The sequence below is a fragment of the Heptranchias perlo genome, chromosome 32 (genome assembly GCF_035084215.1).
Source record: "Heptranchias perlo isolate sHepPer1 chromosome 32, sHepPer1.hap1, whole genome shotgun sequence".
In the NCBI taxonomy this organism is placed as follows: Eukaryota; Metazoa; Chordata; class Chondrichthyes; order Hexanchiformes; family Hexanchidae; genus Heptranchias; species Heptranchias perlo.
In genome coordinates, this window is record NC_090356.1 from 2,674,844 (window position 1) to 2,690,737 (window position 15,894).

General features: G+C 48.0%; 1 protein-coding gene across 2 annotated transcripts in view; it reads left to right on the plus strand.

The window, feature by feature from the left end:
- Positions 1–15,894, plus strand: part of LOC137300922 (paired box protein Pax-7) — a 132,855-nt gene that overhangs the window by 59,126 nt on the left and 57,835 nt on the right. For both annotated transcript variants that reach the window (XM_067970194.1, XM_067970195.1), the window contains exon 5: positions 9,550–9,752. In XM_067970194.1, coding sequence (XP_067826295.1) covers positions 9,550–9,752 — 203 coding nt within the window. The remainder of the gene's footprint in view (positions 1–9,549; positions 9,753–15,894) is intronic.

The following is a 15,894-nucleotide window of genomic DNA, read 5'->3' on the forward strand; positions in this document are numbered from 1 at the left end:
CCACCCCCCCCCCTCAAAAAAAGAGAAAAAAAAAATCAATGGAGTGGCTGGAAGTGTGAAAAGGGCCTCGGAGCCAGTCATAATGACAGCCTGTCTTAGTCACTAGGCCTGAAGAGCAGGTACCTTTGTTATGCCTGAAACAGCCTGAGACCCCATGATCCCACCCCCTGCTGCTTAATGTTTTAATATTCAGGCAGCACCTTCCTTCACAGCACACCACAGCGAGTAAATATGTCAGCGTTTATAGATATCACATCGGGCTGCACGGGTTTGTCAGTCTTGCATTCACTCACTAATGGACCCCTAAGGTGCAGGCCGCAGAGAGCTGAAAGGTCCTTGGGCCTCTGTTTTGTCCTAGGTGAGACAAAAAAATCGGAGTGCACACAGCACACATGACAAGAGCCATTAAAAGCCAAATGGTGCCAGGTTTTTGTGCACTAAAAGGGAGGAGGCCCAACTGCTCAGTTGAAGGCCGTGATTCCCCATCCTTCAAAAGAAACTATTATCAGCAAAAAAATAAAAGACTGAGCGTTTTCATTCACTTGGGCTCGGAAAAAAAAATAATTTATACTGTTTCTGAAATTTAAAAAAAAGTCGGTTTCTGAAGCGATTTTTACCGTCCAAAATTAAGGCCTCAATTTCTAGTTGTTTCTGGGAGTGAGCAGGATTAACACTGAATGGTTCATAAACACCACTTACTTCTCTCTAATGGAGGTAAAGTTTTGCCCAGTCAGAAAACAATAAAGCAGCAAACTGCAGAATGTCTCTCTCTGTCTGTCTCTGTCTCCCTTTCCCTCTCTCTCTCTGTATCTGTCTCTCTCTGTTTCTCCCTCTGTGTATCTCTGTCTTTCTTTTTGTCTGTCATTCTCCCTTTTTGTCTCTGTCTTTCTTTCTCTCTGTCTCCTGTTTCTTTCTTTCTATCCCTGTCTCCCTCTGTGCCTGTCTCGGTGTCTCTATCTCTCTGTGTGTTTATTTGTCTATTTCTATCTGTTTCTGTATCTCTCTGTCTGTCTGTGTCTGTCACTCTCTCTTTCTGTCTCTCTCTCTCTCTCTCTCTCTCTGTCTGTCTGTCCCCCTCTCTCTGTCTGTCTGTCTGCACCCATCTCTTTCTGTCCACTCAAACAGGCTCCAGATCAGTTCCCTTGGCTGCCTGTGTCCCACAGCAATGAATACAGAGTGAAGCCCTATAATAGACTTCGCAGATGTGGTAAGGGAGTAGCTGAGGCCCCATTACCTCTGGGCCTGCTGCAAGGTCAGACAAAAGCAAAGAAAAAGGGCTTGAACATGTGAAAGGAAAGCAGTGCATGGGTTTGATGGACATTGCATCTGTTGCTGCACAGTCCGGGGTGTGAAGGTAACAGTGTCAGCTCCACCATCCACTCACTCTGCATTTTCTTATCCCTCTTTTTCCCTTATGATTTTTTTCCTCCAATTTTCTCCCTTCTCCCTCACTGGGGCATCGGTCGTCCTCCAATTCTTCACCCACTTGGCCACTCTTCATGCAATGAGTGCTAATCAGGTATTCGACCATGAGGGGCATCATGGGTGAGCCTAATCTTTTCACACCCCTGACCCGGTGCAGGAATCCTGCCTGACGTCTCTCTCCTCACTATTCGGAGCTGCTAAGGTCAATTGAAGTATCCCAACTGGTGAGACCAACTAACTCATCACTGACCAGGGATTTAAACTGGGACTTTCTTTAAATTGGGTGGTGTGTTTATCCAATGATAGTAGCACAAATTGGAGAATTGGGACATGGGGGGAGGTGGGTGAGGCAGAAATTTGTCTCTGGCGATAGTGCTAAACAGGCATTATCGCATCGACCACCCATTACATGCCCGCCCGTTACACACCTGCCCATTACACACCTGCCCATTACACACCCGCCTGTCATTACACATCCGCCTGTTACACACCCTACTTTATATTCAGTTCTATTACTTAGAATTACATAGTGCAGCACAGAAACAGGCCATTCGACCCAACTGGTCTATGCCGACGTTTATGCTCCACATGAGCCTCCTCCCTCCCTACTTCATCTCACCCTATCAGCATATCCTTCTATTCCTTTCTCCCTCATGTGTTTATCGAGCTTCCCCTTAAATGTATCTACACTATTCACCTCAACTACTCCTTGTGGGAGCGAGTTCCACATTCTCACCACTCTCTGGGTAAAGAAGTTTCTCCTGAATTCTCTATTGGATTTATTAGTGACCAATTTATATTTATGGCCCCCTGTTCTGGTCTCCCCCACAATAGCCTTTTCATTTCTAGAGAAAAGAGCCCCAGCCTGTTCAACCTTTCCTGATGGGTAGAACCTCTCAGTTCTGGTATCATCCTAGTAAATCTTTTTTGTACCTTCTCCAGTGCCTCTATATCCTTTCAGTAATATGGAGACCAGAACCGAGCACAGAATTGTCTGTTGAAGTCAATGGGACTGAATTTTGGGTGGGGGGGTGGGGTATAATGGGAGACTGAGTCCACACCACCCGTTTTGCACTGTCACCTGAGACAAATCTCCACCCCAGTGCATCCGACCTGTGTCCAGTCCAAGAGTTCCGGAGGTGCCCCGTACCAGGGCCGCTGCCCTCTGCGCCCAATATTCCAATTGTCGAACTAGCGTCCAAACTCAACGTGGCCTCTCGCGGGTCGGTCTCAGACAGAGGATGGTCGATCGACAGGCGGTTTGACCACCGAGCGCCCACGCCAGCAACACCCCCACCATCCCCCAGGCCCAGCCCTATCCCAGCCCTTCACCCACTCACTGCTCTCTCAGATGCTGAGATGAGCTCCCTCCTGTTTAAAGCAGGGTGTGGGGAGCCTCCTGAGATGGGTGGCTGCCCTGACTGTGTGAAACGTGAGATGTTGTCTCAGGGGGCCTTGAGTCTTCGAGCAGCGTCAGGCCAAATTAAGGGCAGCGCTGATCACAGTCATCCTGAGAAAGCACAACCCAACAGCGCGATGGCGGAACAAGAGGCTGATGTGCAATTTGATTTCATTAATGCAGCCTCATGTCTCCCAGCCAATGAAGGATTCTCCAACCATTCACAACTCCCTCTCCAAAGTAAAACACCATCTCTCAATCCTGAGGAGTCCCTGAGTGGGTCTTAATGACAGATTCCATCTAATCCCTTAACACCTTGTTTAATTAAACTTCACGAACGATCGCTGATTCGCTCCTTATCTCAGCCCCCGACCCCCGTCCCCCTCCCCCACTCCTCCCCCCACCCCAACCTCAATTTACCAAGAGATGTATTTTTCTGTAATCCTAACTGCACCGAACTCCTTGTGCAAAGACGTTCCCCTAATGACTCTTGGGCTTGTTTGGATTTATTATTGGAGAATGTGCCCTGGCTGCTTGACTTCTGCTCACTAATTTACACATTTGTTCACGGTACACTGCATCACAAAGCTGCAATTTTTCCAGTCTCGCAGCCCCTACACAAATGACCACATCACACCTGCAAACATTGTTTACAACCTCCCCGCCACTATGAAATTGAATTTGTAGGACGGCTACATTTTAAGCCCCTGAAAGGCCTTTGCTTATATATTTCGGCCTAATCCTCCAGGCTCTAACCCCTTGCCTCCTCACCTCTAATTTTCATTTAGCTGCCCCTGCTCTCCTTTGGCAAGGCAGCAGAGGGATCTGATTATTTGTGGCTTCAAGCTGTTTTCGGAAGAATGTCAAAGGGGAAACGGGGGTTGGGTTAAACCACAGCAGGAAACGAACTGGCCAATCTACTCAGCAGCCAGCCAGAGTGGTGCAGCGCCAGGTTACACTAGGCCTGAGGCCTCGATAGGCCAGAGATCCAGTAGGTGCTACAATCACGGCATATGGGGTGCTGTGTGTCGTCTCCTGCGTGGAGCATGGAGCCTGTGTTAAAGTTTGGACAAGAGGGCTGAGATTCTGACTCGGAAATCGTGGACACGTTCCCTATAATTCAAATAAACAGGCAGACAATCGAGGGGAACTCGGCCATACTTGCCCAGTAACTCAGGGAGGCACATTTTTTCTTACTTCATTCTCGGGGTGTGGGCGTCACTGGCAAGGCCGGCATTTATTGCCCGTCCCCAGTTGCCCTGAGAAGGTGGAGGCGGGCCGCCATCTTGAACCACTGGTAGTGGGTTTGATACAACTGAGTGTCTTGCTAGGCCATTTCAGAGGGCAGTTAATAGTAAACCGCAATGGTGTGGGACTGGAGTCACATATAGGCCCAGACTGGGTAAGGACGGCAGGTTTCCTTCCCTAAAGGACATTAGTGAACCAGATGAGTTTTTACGACAATCTGACAGCTTCACGGTCACTTTTACCAAAACCAGTTTTTATTTCCTGATTTTTAAAACGGAATTCAAATTCTCAAACTGCCATGGTGAGATTTGAACTCACAGTTTTCTGGATTATTAGTCCAGTATCATAAACACTACACCACCATACCCTGATACAGTCAATACCTCTGCCCCTTCTTGAATCAGGGCTGCAGAAAGCACTGTCCCCACACACTGCAAACAGTGACAAACACACGGCCCAGCCCAATGACATCAGGTCAGGAGAGTTACACTGAGGGGTGAGTTATATCAGAGTGTTACACTGAGGGGTGAGTTATATCAGAGTGTTACACTGAGGGGTGTGGGATATATCAGAGTGTTACAGTGAGGGGTGTGGGGTATATCAGAGTGTTACACTGAGGGGTGTGTTATATCAGAGTGTTACAGTGAGCAGTGAGTTATATCAGAGTGTTACAGTGAGGGGCGTGGGATATATCAGAGTGTTACAATGAGGGGTGTGTTATATCAGAGTGTTACAGTGAGGGGTGAGTTATATCAGAGTGTTACAGTGAGGGGTGTGTTATATCAGAGTGTTACAGTGAGGGGTGTGTTATATCAGAGTGTTACAGTGAGGGGTGTGTTATATCAGAGTGTTACAGTGAGGGGTGTGGGATATATCAGAGTGTTACACTGAGGGGTGTGGGATATATCAGAGTGTTACAGTGAGGGGTGTGGGGTATATCAGAGTGTTACACTGAGGGGTGTGGGATATATCAGAGTGTTACAGTGAGGGGTGTGTTATATCAGAGTGTTACACTGAGGGGTGTGTTATATCAGAGTGTTACAGTGAGGGGTGTGTTATATCAGAGTGTTACAGTGAGGGGTGTGTTATATCAAAGAGTGTTACAGTGAGCAGTGTGTTATATCAGAGTGTTACAGTGAGGGGTGTGTTATATCAGAGAGTGTTACAGTGAGCAGTGTGTTATATCAGAGTGTTACAGTGAGGGGTGTGTTATATCAGAGTGTTACAGTGAGGGGTGTGTTATATCAGAGTGTTACAGTGAGCAGTGTGTTATATCAGAGTGTTACAGTGAGGGGTGTGTTATATCAGAGAGTGTTACAGTGAGCAGTGTGTTATATCAGAGTGTTACAGTGAGGGGTGTGTTATATCAGAGTGTTACAGTGAGGGGTGTGTTATATCAGAGTGTTACAGTGAGGGGTGTGTTATATCAGAGTGTTACAGTGAGGGGTGAGTTATATCAGAGTGTTACAGTGAGGGGTGTGTTATATCAGAGTGTTACAGTGAGGGGTGTGTTATATCAGAGTGCTACAGTGAGGGGTGAGTTATATCAGAGTGTTACAGTGAGGGGTGTGTTATATCAGAGTGTTACAGTGAGGGGTGTGTTATATCAGAGTGTTACAGTGTGGGGTGTGTTATATCAGAGTGTTACAGTGAGGGGTGTGTTATATCAGAGTGTTACAGTGAGGGGTGTGTTATATCAGAGTGTTACAGTGAGGGGTGTGTTATATCAGAGTGTTACAGTGAGGGGTGAGTTATATCAGAGTGTTACAGTGAGGGGTGTGTTATATCAGAGTGTTACACTGAGGGGTGTGTTATATCAGAGTGTTACAGTGAGCAGTGTGTTATATCAGAGTGTTACAGTGAGGGGTGTGTTATATCAGAGTGTTACAGTGAGGGGTGTGTTATATCAGAGTGTTACAGTGAGGGGTGTGTTATATCAGAGTGTTACAGTGAGGGGTGTGTTATATCAGAGTGTTACAGTGAGGGGTGAGTTATATCAGAGTGTTACAGTGAGGGGTGAGTTATATCAGAGAGTGTTACAGTGAGGGGTGTGTTATATCAGAGTGTTACAGTGAGGGGTGAGTTATATCAGAGAGTGTTACAGTGAGGGGTGTGTTATATCAGAGTGTTACAGTGAGGGGTGAGTTATATCAGAGTGTTACAGTGAGGGGTGTGTTATATCAGAGTGTTACAGTGAGGGGTGTGTTATATCAGAGTGTTACAGTGAGGGGTGTGTTATAGAGAGTGTTACAGTGAGGGGTGTGTTATATCAGAGTGTTACAGTGAGGGGTGTGTTATATCAGAGTGTTACAGTGAGGGGTGTGTTATATCAGAGTGTTACACTGAGGGGTGTGTTATATCAGAGTGTTACAGTGAGGGGTGAGTTATATCAGAGTGTTACAGTGAGGGGTGTGTTATATCAGAGTGTTACAGTGAGGGGTGTGTTATATCAAAGAGTGTTACAGTGAGCAGTGTGTTATATCAGAGTGTTACAGTGAGGGGTGTGTTATATCAGAGTGTTACACTGAGGGGTGAGTTATATCAGAGAGTGTTACAGTGAGGGGTGTGTTATATCAGAGTGTTACACTGAGGGGTGAGTTATATCAGAGAGTGTTACAGTGAGGGGTGTGTTATATCAGAGTGTTACACTGAGGGGTGAGTTATATCAGAGAGTGTTACAGTGAGGGGTGTGTTATATCAGAGTGTTACAGTGAGGGGTGTGTTATATCAGAGTGTTGCAGTGAGGGGTGTGTTATATCAGAGTGTTACAGTGAGGGGTGAGTTATATCAGAGTGTTACAGTGAGGGGTGTGTTATATCAGAGTGTTACAGTGAGGGGTGTGTTATATCAGAGTGTTACAGTGAAGGAAAGGTTTGATGTGTAGTCAGCTCTTAATTAGATGATCTCTGTCAGTTTAGCAGTTGAGGTGCCCTTGGGTTAGGGAGGGGGAAAATCAGCCAAGTTTCCCTCTGCAGATCACTAACCAGGGACCCCTGTGGGAAATTCCGTGTGTTTAGGTGTCAGACGGGGATCGGAGCAGGCTTGGCTGTGATGCCCCGCCCGGTCGAATAAACCGCTGACACCCACTGCCCAGGTTCACATATGCAGCAGGGGCAATTGGACAAGGTACCAGGTGGTACCCAGTACCCTGGCAGGGTTCAGAGTGTTCTATAGAGGACAGGGAGGGGAGAAAGTGTCAGAGCAATTGGGTAAGCGAGGCGAGGGAACTTTTCGGTACGTTTGATGTGCACACACGGGGTGTCCTCAGAACGTCCCGCAGACCTCACCCTGCTGTGGTAACTGGCTGATGTGCGAAACCCTCCAGCAGGACACCAAGATCTGAAAGTGCCTGATGGTGAGACTGAGAGATGTTGGCAGGCCAGGACTGGTCTTCACAGGAGCCTCACAGCTGTCTTCCTGCAACCAGTCAGTGACTGGATCAAATATCCTTCCCCTATTGAGAAGTGTACCGAGCTGACATTAACCCTATCAGGGTCTTATTCAACTAGTCCAATCTTGTAGAATCGTAAAAGGAAAATATTTCTCAGCGCCTGTACGTTTACAGGAGAGAGGCGCCCTGCACTATCTTTAAGGTGCAGTTTTATATGAGTCGTAACTCAGTTTACGTTTTGATCCCATAATGGTCCAATGATACTGAGCCATCGAGTACAGAAAGATCCCAGGTTCATCTCCAGTCCATACTGAGTTTAGCTGTTCTCAGCTGGGCAACAGTAGTGGTGACAATCGCCCCCAGATTAAGGAAGATTCCTGCTCCTGGTCACTAACCCGTGATTTGAGCCAGATTGTGCCTGTGTGCACATCAGGTGATGGCAGGATCAGGCTTAGCCGTGATGCTCTCCACAGATGAATAGTCTGCTAATGTTCACTGTCTACAATCACGAATGGAGTCTGGACGAGATTCTGCAGCATGGTTGGTTTTGTGGAATCAACAAGAGTTGATGCCTTCAGGAAAAAAGGGAAAAGGAGTTTTTGAAGGTTTCACTATCTCAACGGCTAACACTGGATCCATCGCACTGGATCCATCGCACTGGATCCTTTGCTCTGGATCCTTCGCTCTGGATCCTTCCCTCTGGGCCCTTCACACTGGATCCTTCGTTCTGGATCCTTCCCACTGGATCCTTCCCACTGGATCCTTGCTACTCGTGTCCTGACATGGCTTGAAGCTGAAGCCTGTGCTCAGGGCTCTGAGTTTAGCACAGTTGCCCCATTAACAGTTGTCCATGAAATCTGGGTCATTGTCACATTGATCAGAGTTCCTATGGAATCAGAAAATATTGCTGTGGTAACAATATTCAACCACTACTTTTTAATTTCAAAATATACTTTATTTCATAATATTTAAAGGTACACACAGTTCAATGTAAAAAAAACAAAATTCCATGCAATACAGTTCAGACCAATCCAAATACACAAAGCGATCTCATTATTACAATTCAAACACAGTATTTCTTATGACTCATGGTGTACAATATAAGATGAGGTGGCCTTTCCCCATAGTGCCTTTGCATGGGTCACACTTCGCCTCAGTGCATCCCGCAGCACGTACTCCTGGACCTTGGAGTGTGCCAGTCGGCAACCCTGGTTCGTGGACAGCTCCATCAGCTGGAAGACCAGCAGGTTTCGGGCGGACCAAAGGGCCTCCTTCACCGAGTTGATGGACTTCCAGCCGCAGGTGATATCCGTCTCGGTGCGCGTCCCAGGGAACAGTCCGTAGAGCACAGCATCCTGTGTTACCAAACTGTTTGGGATGAACCGGGGCAGATACCAACGCATCTCTCTCCACACCCTCTGCGCAAAGGGGCAGTCCATCAGGGGGTGGAAGACAGTCTCCTCCCCGCCACAGCCTCTAGGGCAACTCGTGGTGACGCTGAGGTTCCGTGCGTGTTGGAAGGACTGCAGTGGGAGGGCCTTTCTCACCACCATCCAGGCTACATCCTGGTGCCTTTTGGTCAGTTCTGGGGATGAGACGTTCTGCCAAATGGCATCGGCCATGGAATACACGATATTCCACCACTAGATGTCGATAGCACGAGCTGTATATGTGACACAGGGAAGGTGAAATTGGACTTGGCGATGGAGCATCAGTCGCCCATTTTACATCCTGCCCAATTTCCAAGGACACGGGCGGTTTATTCGCTGTCGCCCATTTTGTACTTCCACCTGAGACAGATTTCACCCCCGGTGTGCTGCAAATGTGAGACCCTCATGGGAGAATAGCCACACAGCAGAACTGTCCCAGTTAGAGGAGTTTCTTTCTCTAGTCTCTGATTGGATGCACATTGAAGGTTTGGACTGTCCCTTAGCCTATCCTTGGTCCTGTCCATACTCCACAATACTTTTGGCTGGGCTCTCGGGAGTTCTTGGCACGGTATCAAGGCTTCTTCCCCTTCGGACTTGTGAAAGATGCTCACGTAATTCTTTAAAACCCATTAATGATTCTTTTGAATATTCCATAGGAAATCGCCTGGATGATGGGACCTCAGACGTGGAATCGGAGCCGGACCTTCCGCTGAAGCGAAAGCAGCGCCGGAGTCGCACCACGTTTACGGCGGAGCAGCTGGAGGAGTTGGAGAAAGCGTTCGAGAGGACCCACTACCCGGACATCTACACCAGAGAGGAGCTGGCCCAGAGGACCAAGCTCACAGAGGCACGGGTCCAGGTGAGTTCAACCCTACAAGAGAAAGTGTGGGACCTCCAAAGTCTCCCCCACAGGGAGAGACAGCACCAGGCAGCAGAGTGAGGGTGGTGGGCTTTGAGCTGTGTTTCTTTTGCTTCTTGTTGCAGTGTAACGAGGCTGAAAGTCACCGGCCAGCAAGTCTGAAAAGTCTGATGGAACCGGGAACTTGTAATATCGGCCTATTGGTCCCTCCGTCTCTGACCTTTCATTCTCTCCTTCTCCACTTTCTTGCTCTGACTCTTTGGGGGTGAAATTCCTCAGGACTTATCCTCGTACCTTTAGCAGAGATCCTATTACCCGTGGAATCGGGCTTTCCGCGTCAGCGCAACGGGGGCAGCCCCAATATTCCCCCCCCCCCACTTTGTTTCCTATTGCAACTGTTACACTGACCTGCTCCTCATCTGAACCAGAGGCTGTTAACGATAAAAGACCAAGTGCTGGTCCCAATGTCAATCCCTCTCTTCACTAGGTACTATGCTCATTATCATCAGAGTACAGATCAGTATCTACATTGCCCATCACCTGAGAGTGGAACCAATATGTGGTATACCCAACACTGGCACCAGTGGCGAGGTATTACATTCATCCCTTATATCCTGCTACATATAAGGGATGAATTCCCAATTTTCCTGAGTTTCCGAAGCTCTTCTGTCAAAGTTACCGTGATGAGCACAAGTTCCCCTGGCAGGAATCCCGCCTATAGTACAGTACCAAATCCTTACCATCGCCAAACCACTTCCCAGTCCATGGAGTAGGAACATTGTATAATGGGAGGGAATGGTAAGGGGTTTGGTCCATTGTGATTCTGTTCAAAGAGAGTGAATGGGAAGGGGTTTGATCCATTGGGATTCTGTTCAAAGAGAGTGAATGGGAAGGGGTTTGATCCATTGGGATTCTGTACAATGGGAGTGAATGGGAAGGGGTTTGGTCCATTGGGATTCTGTACAATGGGAGTGAATGGGAAGGGGTTTGATCCATTGGGATTCTGTTCAAAGAGAGTGAATGGGAAGGGGTTTGATCCATTGGGATTCTGTACAATGGGAGTGAATGGGAAGGGGTTTGGTCCATTGGGATTCTGTACAATGGGAGTGAATGGGAAGGGGTTTGGTCCATTGGGATTCTGTACAATGGGAGTGAATGGGAAGGGGTTTGGTCCATTGGGATTCTGTATCAAAGGAGCAAATGGGAAGGGGTTTGGTCCATTGGGATTCTGTTCAAAGGGAGTGAATGGGAAGGGGTTTGGTCCATTGGGATTCTGTACAATGGGAGTGAATGGGGAGGGGTTTGGTCCATTGGGATTCTGTACAATGGGAGTGAATGGGAAGGGGTTTGGTCCATTGGGATTCTGTACAATGGGAGTGAATGAGAAGTGGTTTGGTCCATTGGGATTCTGTACAATGGGAGTGAATGAGAAGTGGTTTGGTCCATTGGGATTCTGTACAATGGGAGTGAATGGGAAGAGGTTTGGTCCATTGGGATTCTGTACAATGGGAGTGAATGGGAAGGGGTTTGGTCCATTGTGATTCTGTACAATGGGAGTGAATGGGAAGGGGTTTGGTCCATTGGGATTCTGTACAATGGGAGTGAATGGGAAGGGGTTTGGTCCATTGGGATTCTGTACAATGGGAGTGAATGGGAAGGGGTTTGGTCCATTGGGATTCTGTACAATGGGAGTGAATGGGAAGGGGTTTGTTCTGTTGGGATTCTAAGCTTTGACCAGCTCTATGTTTATATAGTGATGCCCACACTTGGTGAATGAGCACCATCAAAGTGTGAGAGTGGAGGTTGTGCAAGGATGTTTGTTTAGTTTAATTATTACACCAAGGCCCCAGGGAGCTGTTTCAGGATCAAATCTCAGCAAAGGTCAGTTTTTGCTCCGACACCTGCAAACTGCACTCTGGTACCAGGTCCACAGCCTACAGTTTACACAGAGTGAGGGTAACATGGTGTCCCTCATATCACTGGACCATTTCGGTGCTAAACATTCACCCAACCTCTCTCTCCCTCCCCTCCCCCATTTGTCTTGAAGACATTGGAGGTGACATTGGCCTTTGGTGGTATCCTGAATCGGGCTGGTAGTGAACCGGCCAGTTCCACCCAGCATTGCATTCCCTTTTCCATTGACTGCAACAGAAAAGAAAATGGAGTCTGGTATAAAATGGGCGACCGATTCGCTACTAGCCCATTTCGTGCCAAAGACCAGATTAACTCCCTGACAGGGCACAGTTGTCCAGGTGCCAGGAATCCTCCAACACCTCACCAAACTGGCCACTATTCTTATGTGAGCTAGACAGTGAGTGTTGGTCGGGTAATTGATAATGGCAAACACTACAGCTGAGCCTAATCCTGCCCTCACCCGATTCCCGCATGCAGGAGGGTCACCCAATAGTCATCAGGAGAAGGATCCCTGGCTGTTTTTTTCTCCTCTCTAATCCAAGGGCAGGGAGGCCAATAGTGGCAGCCCAGCTGCTGCCCTGGGTGAGATCAGCTAACTTAACACAGACCAGGGATTTAACCTGAGACCTCACTGGTCCATATGGTTCAGCTACTCAATAGATAAACCTCGCTGAGATATTGGCCAGCCCTCTCGGTAAGATTTTGCTGCATCTCATTGACATGACATCCCTCACCTTTAACCCAACATTAAAACTGTTTGCAAAATAGAGAACTTCTAGTTGGGTGAACTCTGTGATTGTGTGTGGAGCTTGCTGGAAGACAGCTTGGGCCAGAGGTATAGCTACAATGACTCTCGGGCTGTTTCTCCGCCCCATACTCCCTTTGTGTGCGGTTGCCTGCTGAGAGGGTGGGATCACTGAATTCACCCCAGTGGGTTTAAAATGACACTGATTGACGCACTACAAGTACAGTCGCGCTAAAGGACAGAATGAGCCAATCGAAGTGTAGAACACTGCGTCTCATTGATAGAGTCACTCCCCGCTCCTATTACAGGGTACAGTTGTGAATCAATTATTTGGGACTTTTCATTCTGCCCCTCTCACCCTACACTTGTGTTTTGTGTAGAATTGGACTATCAGCTGATGTTTCTGGTTTGTGAGTTTTGTGCGTTGTTACTGCATTTCTTGTGTTAATGTCGGGATGTCCTGATTGAAATGGGACAGTTGAGCGGAACGACTTTCACTGATACTTTGGACGGAATGGCAAGGACCAGATGTTGTGGCACAAAAGTACAAACGTTTCAGCTGGAACAGGACAGATGAAAGTTTTTAACTGGGCAGCGACCCCTGACTGTCAGAGTGGTTGAATTAATGTGGGTCCCTGTAGAGTTCAGCACCTCTTGGACTCACACAGCGGAGGCATCGCACAAGGTTTAAGGGACTAGTCCCATCTCTGAAAAATCAAAACAGCAGAGTTCGACGCAAGCCAGACGTCCGGAGACTACCGAGTCCCGGAGTACCGAGTCCCGGAGTACCGAGTCCCGGAGTACCGAGTCCCGGAGTACCGAGTCCAGGAATACCGAGTCCCGGAGTACCGAGTCCCGGAGTACCGAGTCCAGGAATACCGAGTCCCGGAGTACCGAGTCCAGGAATACCGAGTCCCGGAGTACCGAGTCCAGGAATACCGAGTCCCGGAGCACCGAGTCCCGGAATACCGAGTCCCGGAGTACCGAGTCCAGGAATACCGAGTCCCGGAATACCGAGTCCCGGAGTACCGAGTCCCGGAGTACCGAGTCCCGGAGTACCGAGTCCCGGAGTACCGAGTCCCGGAGTACCGCTAAAGTGGAACAGCAGATTATAGGATGTTCGAGCAGGAGACCTGAAATTGAGCAAGATCCCACAAACAGCAATGTGATAATGTCCAGATAATCTGTTTTTTAGTGATGTTGGTTGAGGGATAAATATTTGCAGGGACATCGGGGAGAACTCTCCTGCTCGTCTTCAAATAGTCTGGTGGGATCTTTTATATCCACCCAAGAGGGCAGACAGAGCCTCGGTTTAACATCTCATCCAAAAGACAGCACCTCCGACAGTGCAGCTCTCCCTCAGTACTGCACTGGGTGTGTCAGGCTAGATTTTGTGCTCAAGTCTCTGGAGTGGGGCTATGAATCCATGATCTTCTGACTTAGAGGCCAGAGTGCTGCCCACTGAGCCACAGGCTGACAGTTCAAACCAGGAGGGCCATTTACCCACTGAGCCATGTGCTACTAAGCATTTTGATATCAGTCAACCTAGTCATCACCAGTTATCACCCATGCTTCCAAGACCATAAACTTTCTGGGAATAATATGCTTGCTATGTAGCTGAAGGACCTTCTTTCTCTTATTTTGTTTCCGAGTGAGTGGCTCACACAAAATCTCAACTTTGAGGGGAAAAAAATCCAGAGAAGCTTGTTTGTAGGAAAAAAAAGTAAATGCGACAGCTGTTGTCAGCACACATTCCAGACGGATTTCTCACTGCCAGATCCTGCCTCTTCCCACCACTTTCAAGCCCACCAATCCCTCCAACATTTTCTACATTTCAGTGTCGATCCCTCAGCCTCTCTGGGGCCTTCTGAAAGACTGCAAACATTAATCACTAAAGTGCTCGCAGAACAGGAGAAAGCCCCCAAACTCTGCCCATCCCCCCGCCCTGCCACAGCTGAGGGGCCGAGAGCCAAGAGGGTCTTTATGGGAACCTCGGGAAATAAGAGAAGGGCTGGAAGCCCTCGCCCCGACAGTTCATCACGTCACACATCTGACGAACGATTTTCTTCTGAGGTGTGGAAACCTTGGCGACTGAGATGAAGAACTTATCAAGGGAAAAGAGTTTGAGGTATTACTGAGGGAATGGTGCCGGCCTGTAAGGTGAGGTGTGGGAGGCGGGGGTCTTGAGGTAATCTGTTCTCAGCCTTTCAGCTCTATGCTGTCTTCATTTAGCCCCAAAAGGCTCTGGGTGTGACACTTGTATGTCAATCATGGTTCAATGGGTGTTAGTGTTGCCTCTGTGTCAAAGGTCATGGGTTCAAGCCCCACTCCAGAGACCACAAAATCCAGGCCGACACTCCAGTGTAGTACTGAGGGAGTGCTCAGATGGAGGTGCCGTAAAAGATCCCATGACACTATTTCGAAGAAGAGCAGGGGGAGTTCTCCCCGGTGTCTCGGCCAATATTTATCCCTCAATCAACATCACTAAAACTGATTATCCGGTCATTATCACATTGCTGTTTGTGGGATCTTGCTGTGCACAAATTGGCTGCCGCATTTCCTATATTACAACAGTGGCTACACTTCAAAAATATTTCATTGGCTGTAAAGGGCTTTGGGCTATATAAACGCAAGCCTTTCTTTTTTTTAAGTCTTTATCTCATTTAGAATTTCCGTTTTGTCAAAAAGTAAACTTGGAAGGATTATGGAGTGACCATCGCTTACCCTTGGCTATAGTGTCACATTTTAGCAAGTTGCTGATGTGACCCTTGTCCCTCCAGATTTTCTCCCTCTCCTACAGCCATTTGGTGCTCGATTGACTCTCTCCACACCAGCCCAGGATTACTGGGATCAACACTAGCAGCCCAGTTTGGGATTTTGGTGAGTTATTGGTGAGTAAGTGCCGCTTGATAGCACTGTCGACGACACCTTCCATCACTTTGCTGATGATTGAGAGTAGACTGATGGGATAATAATTGGCCGGATTGGATTTGTCCTGCTTTTTGTGGACAGGACATAACTGGGTAATTTTCCACATTGTCGGGTAGATGCCAGTGTTGTAGCTGTACTGGAACAGTTTGGCTAGAGGCGCAGCTAGTTCTGGAGCACAAGTCTTCAGCACTACAGCTGGGATGTTATCAGGACCCATAATCATTGCTGTATCCAGTGCACTCAGTTGTTTTTTGATATCACGTGGAGTGAATCGAATTGGCTGAAGACTGGCATCTGTGATGGTGGGGATATCGGGAGGAGGCCGAGTTGGATCATCCACTCGGCACTTCTGGCTGAAGATGGTTGTGAACACCTCAGCCTTGTCTTTTACACTCACGTGCTGGACTCCGCCATCATTGAGGATGGGGATTTTCTTGGAGCCTCCTCTCCTTGTTAGTTGCTTAATTGTCCACCACCATCGTGACTGGATGTGGCAGGACTGCAGAGCTTTGATTTGATCTTGTTGTTTGTGGGGTCGCTTAGTTCTGTCTA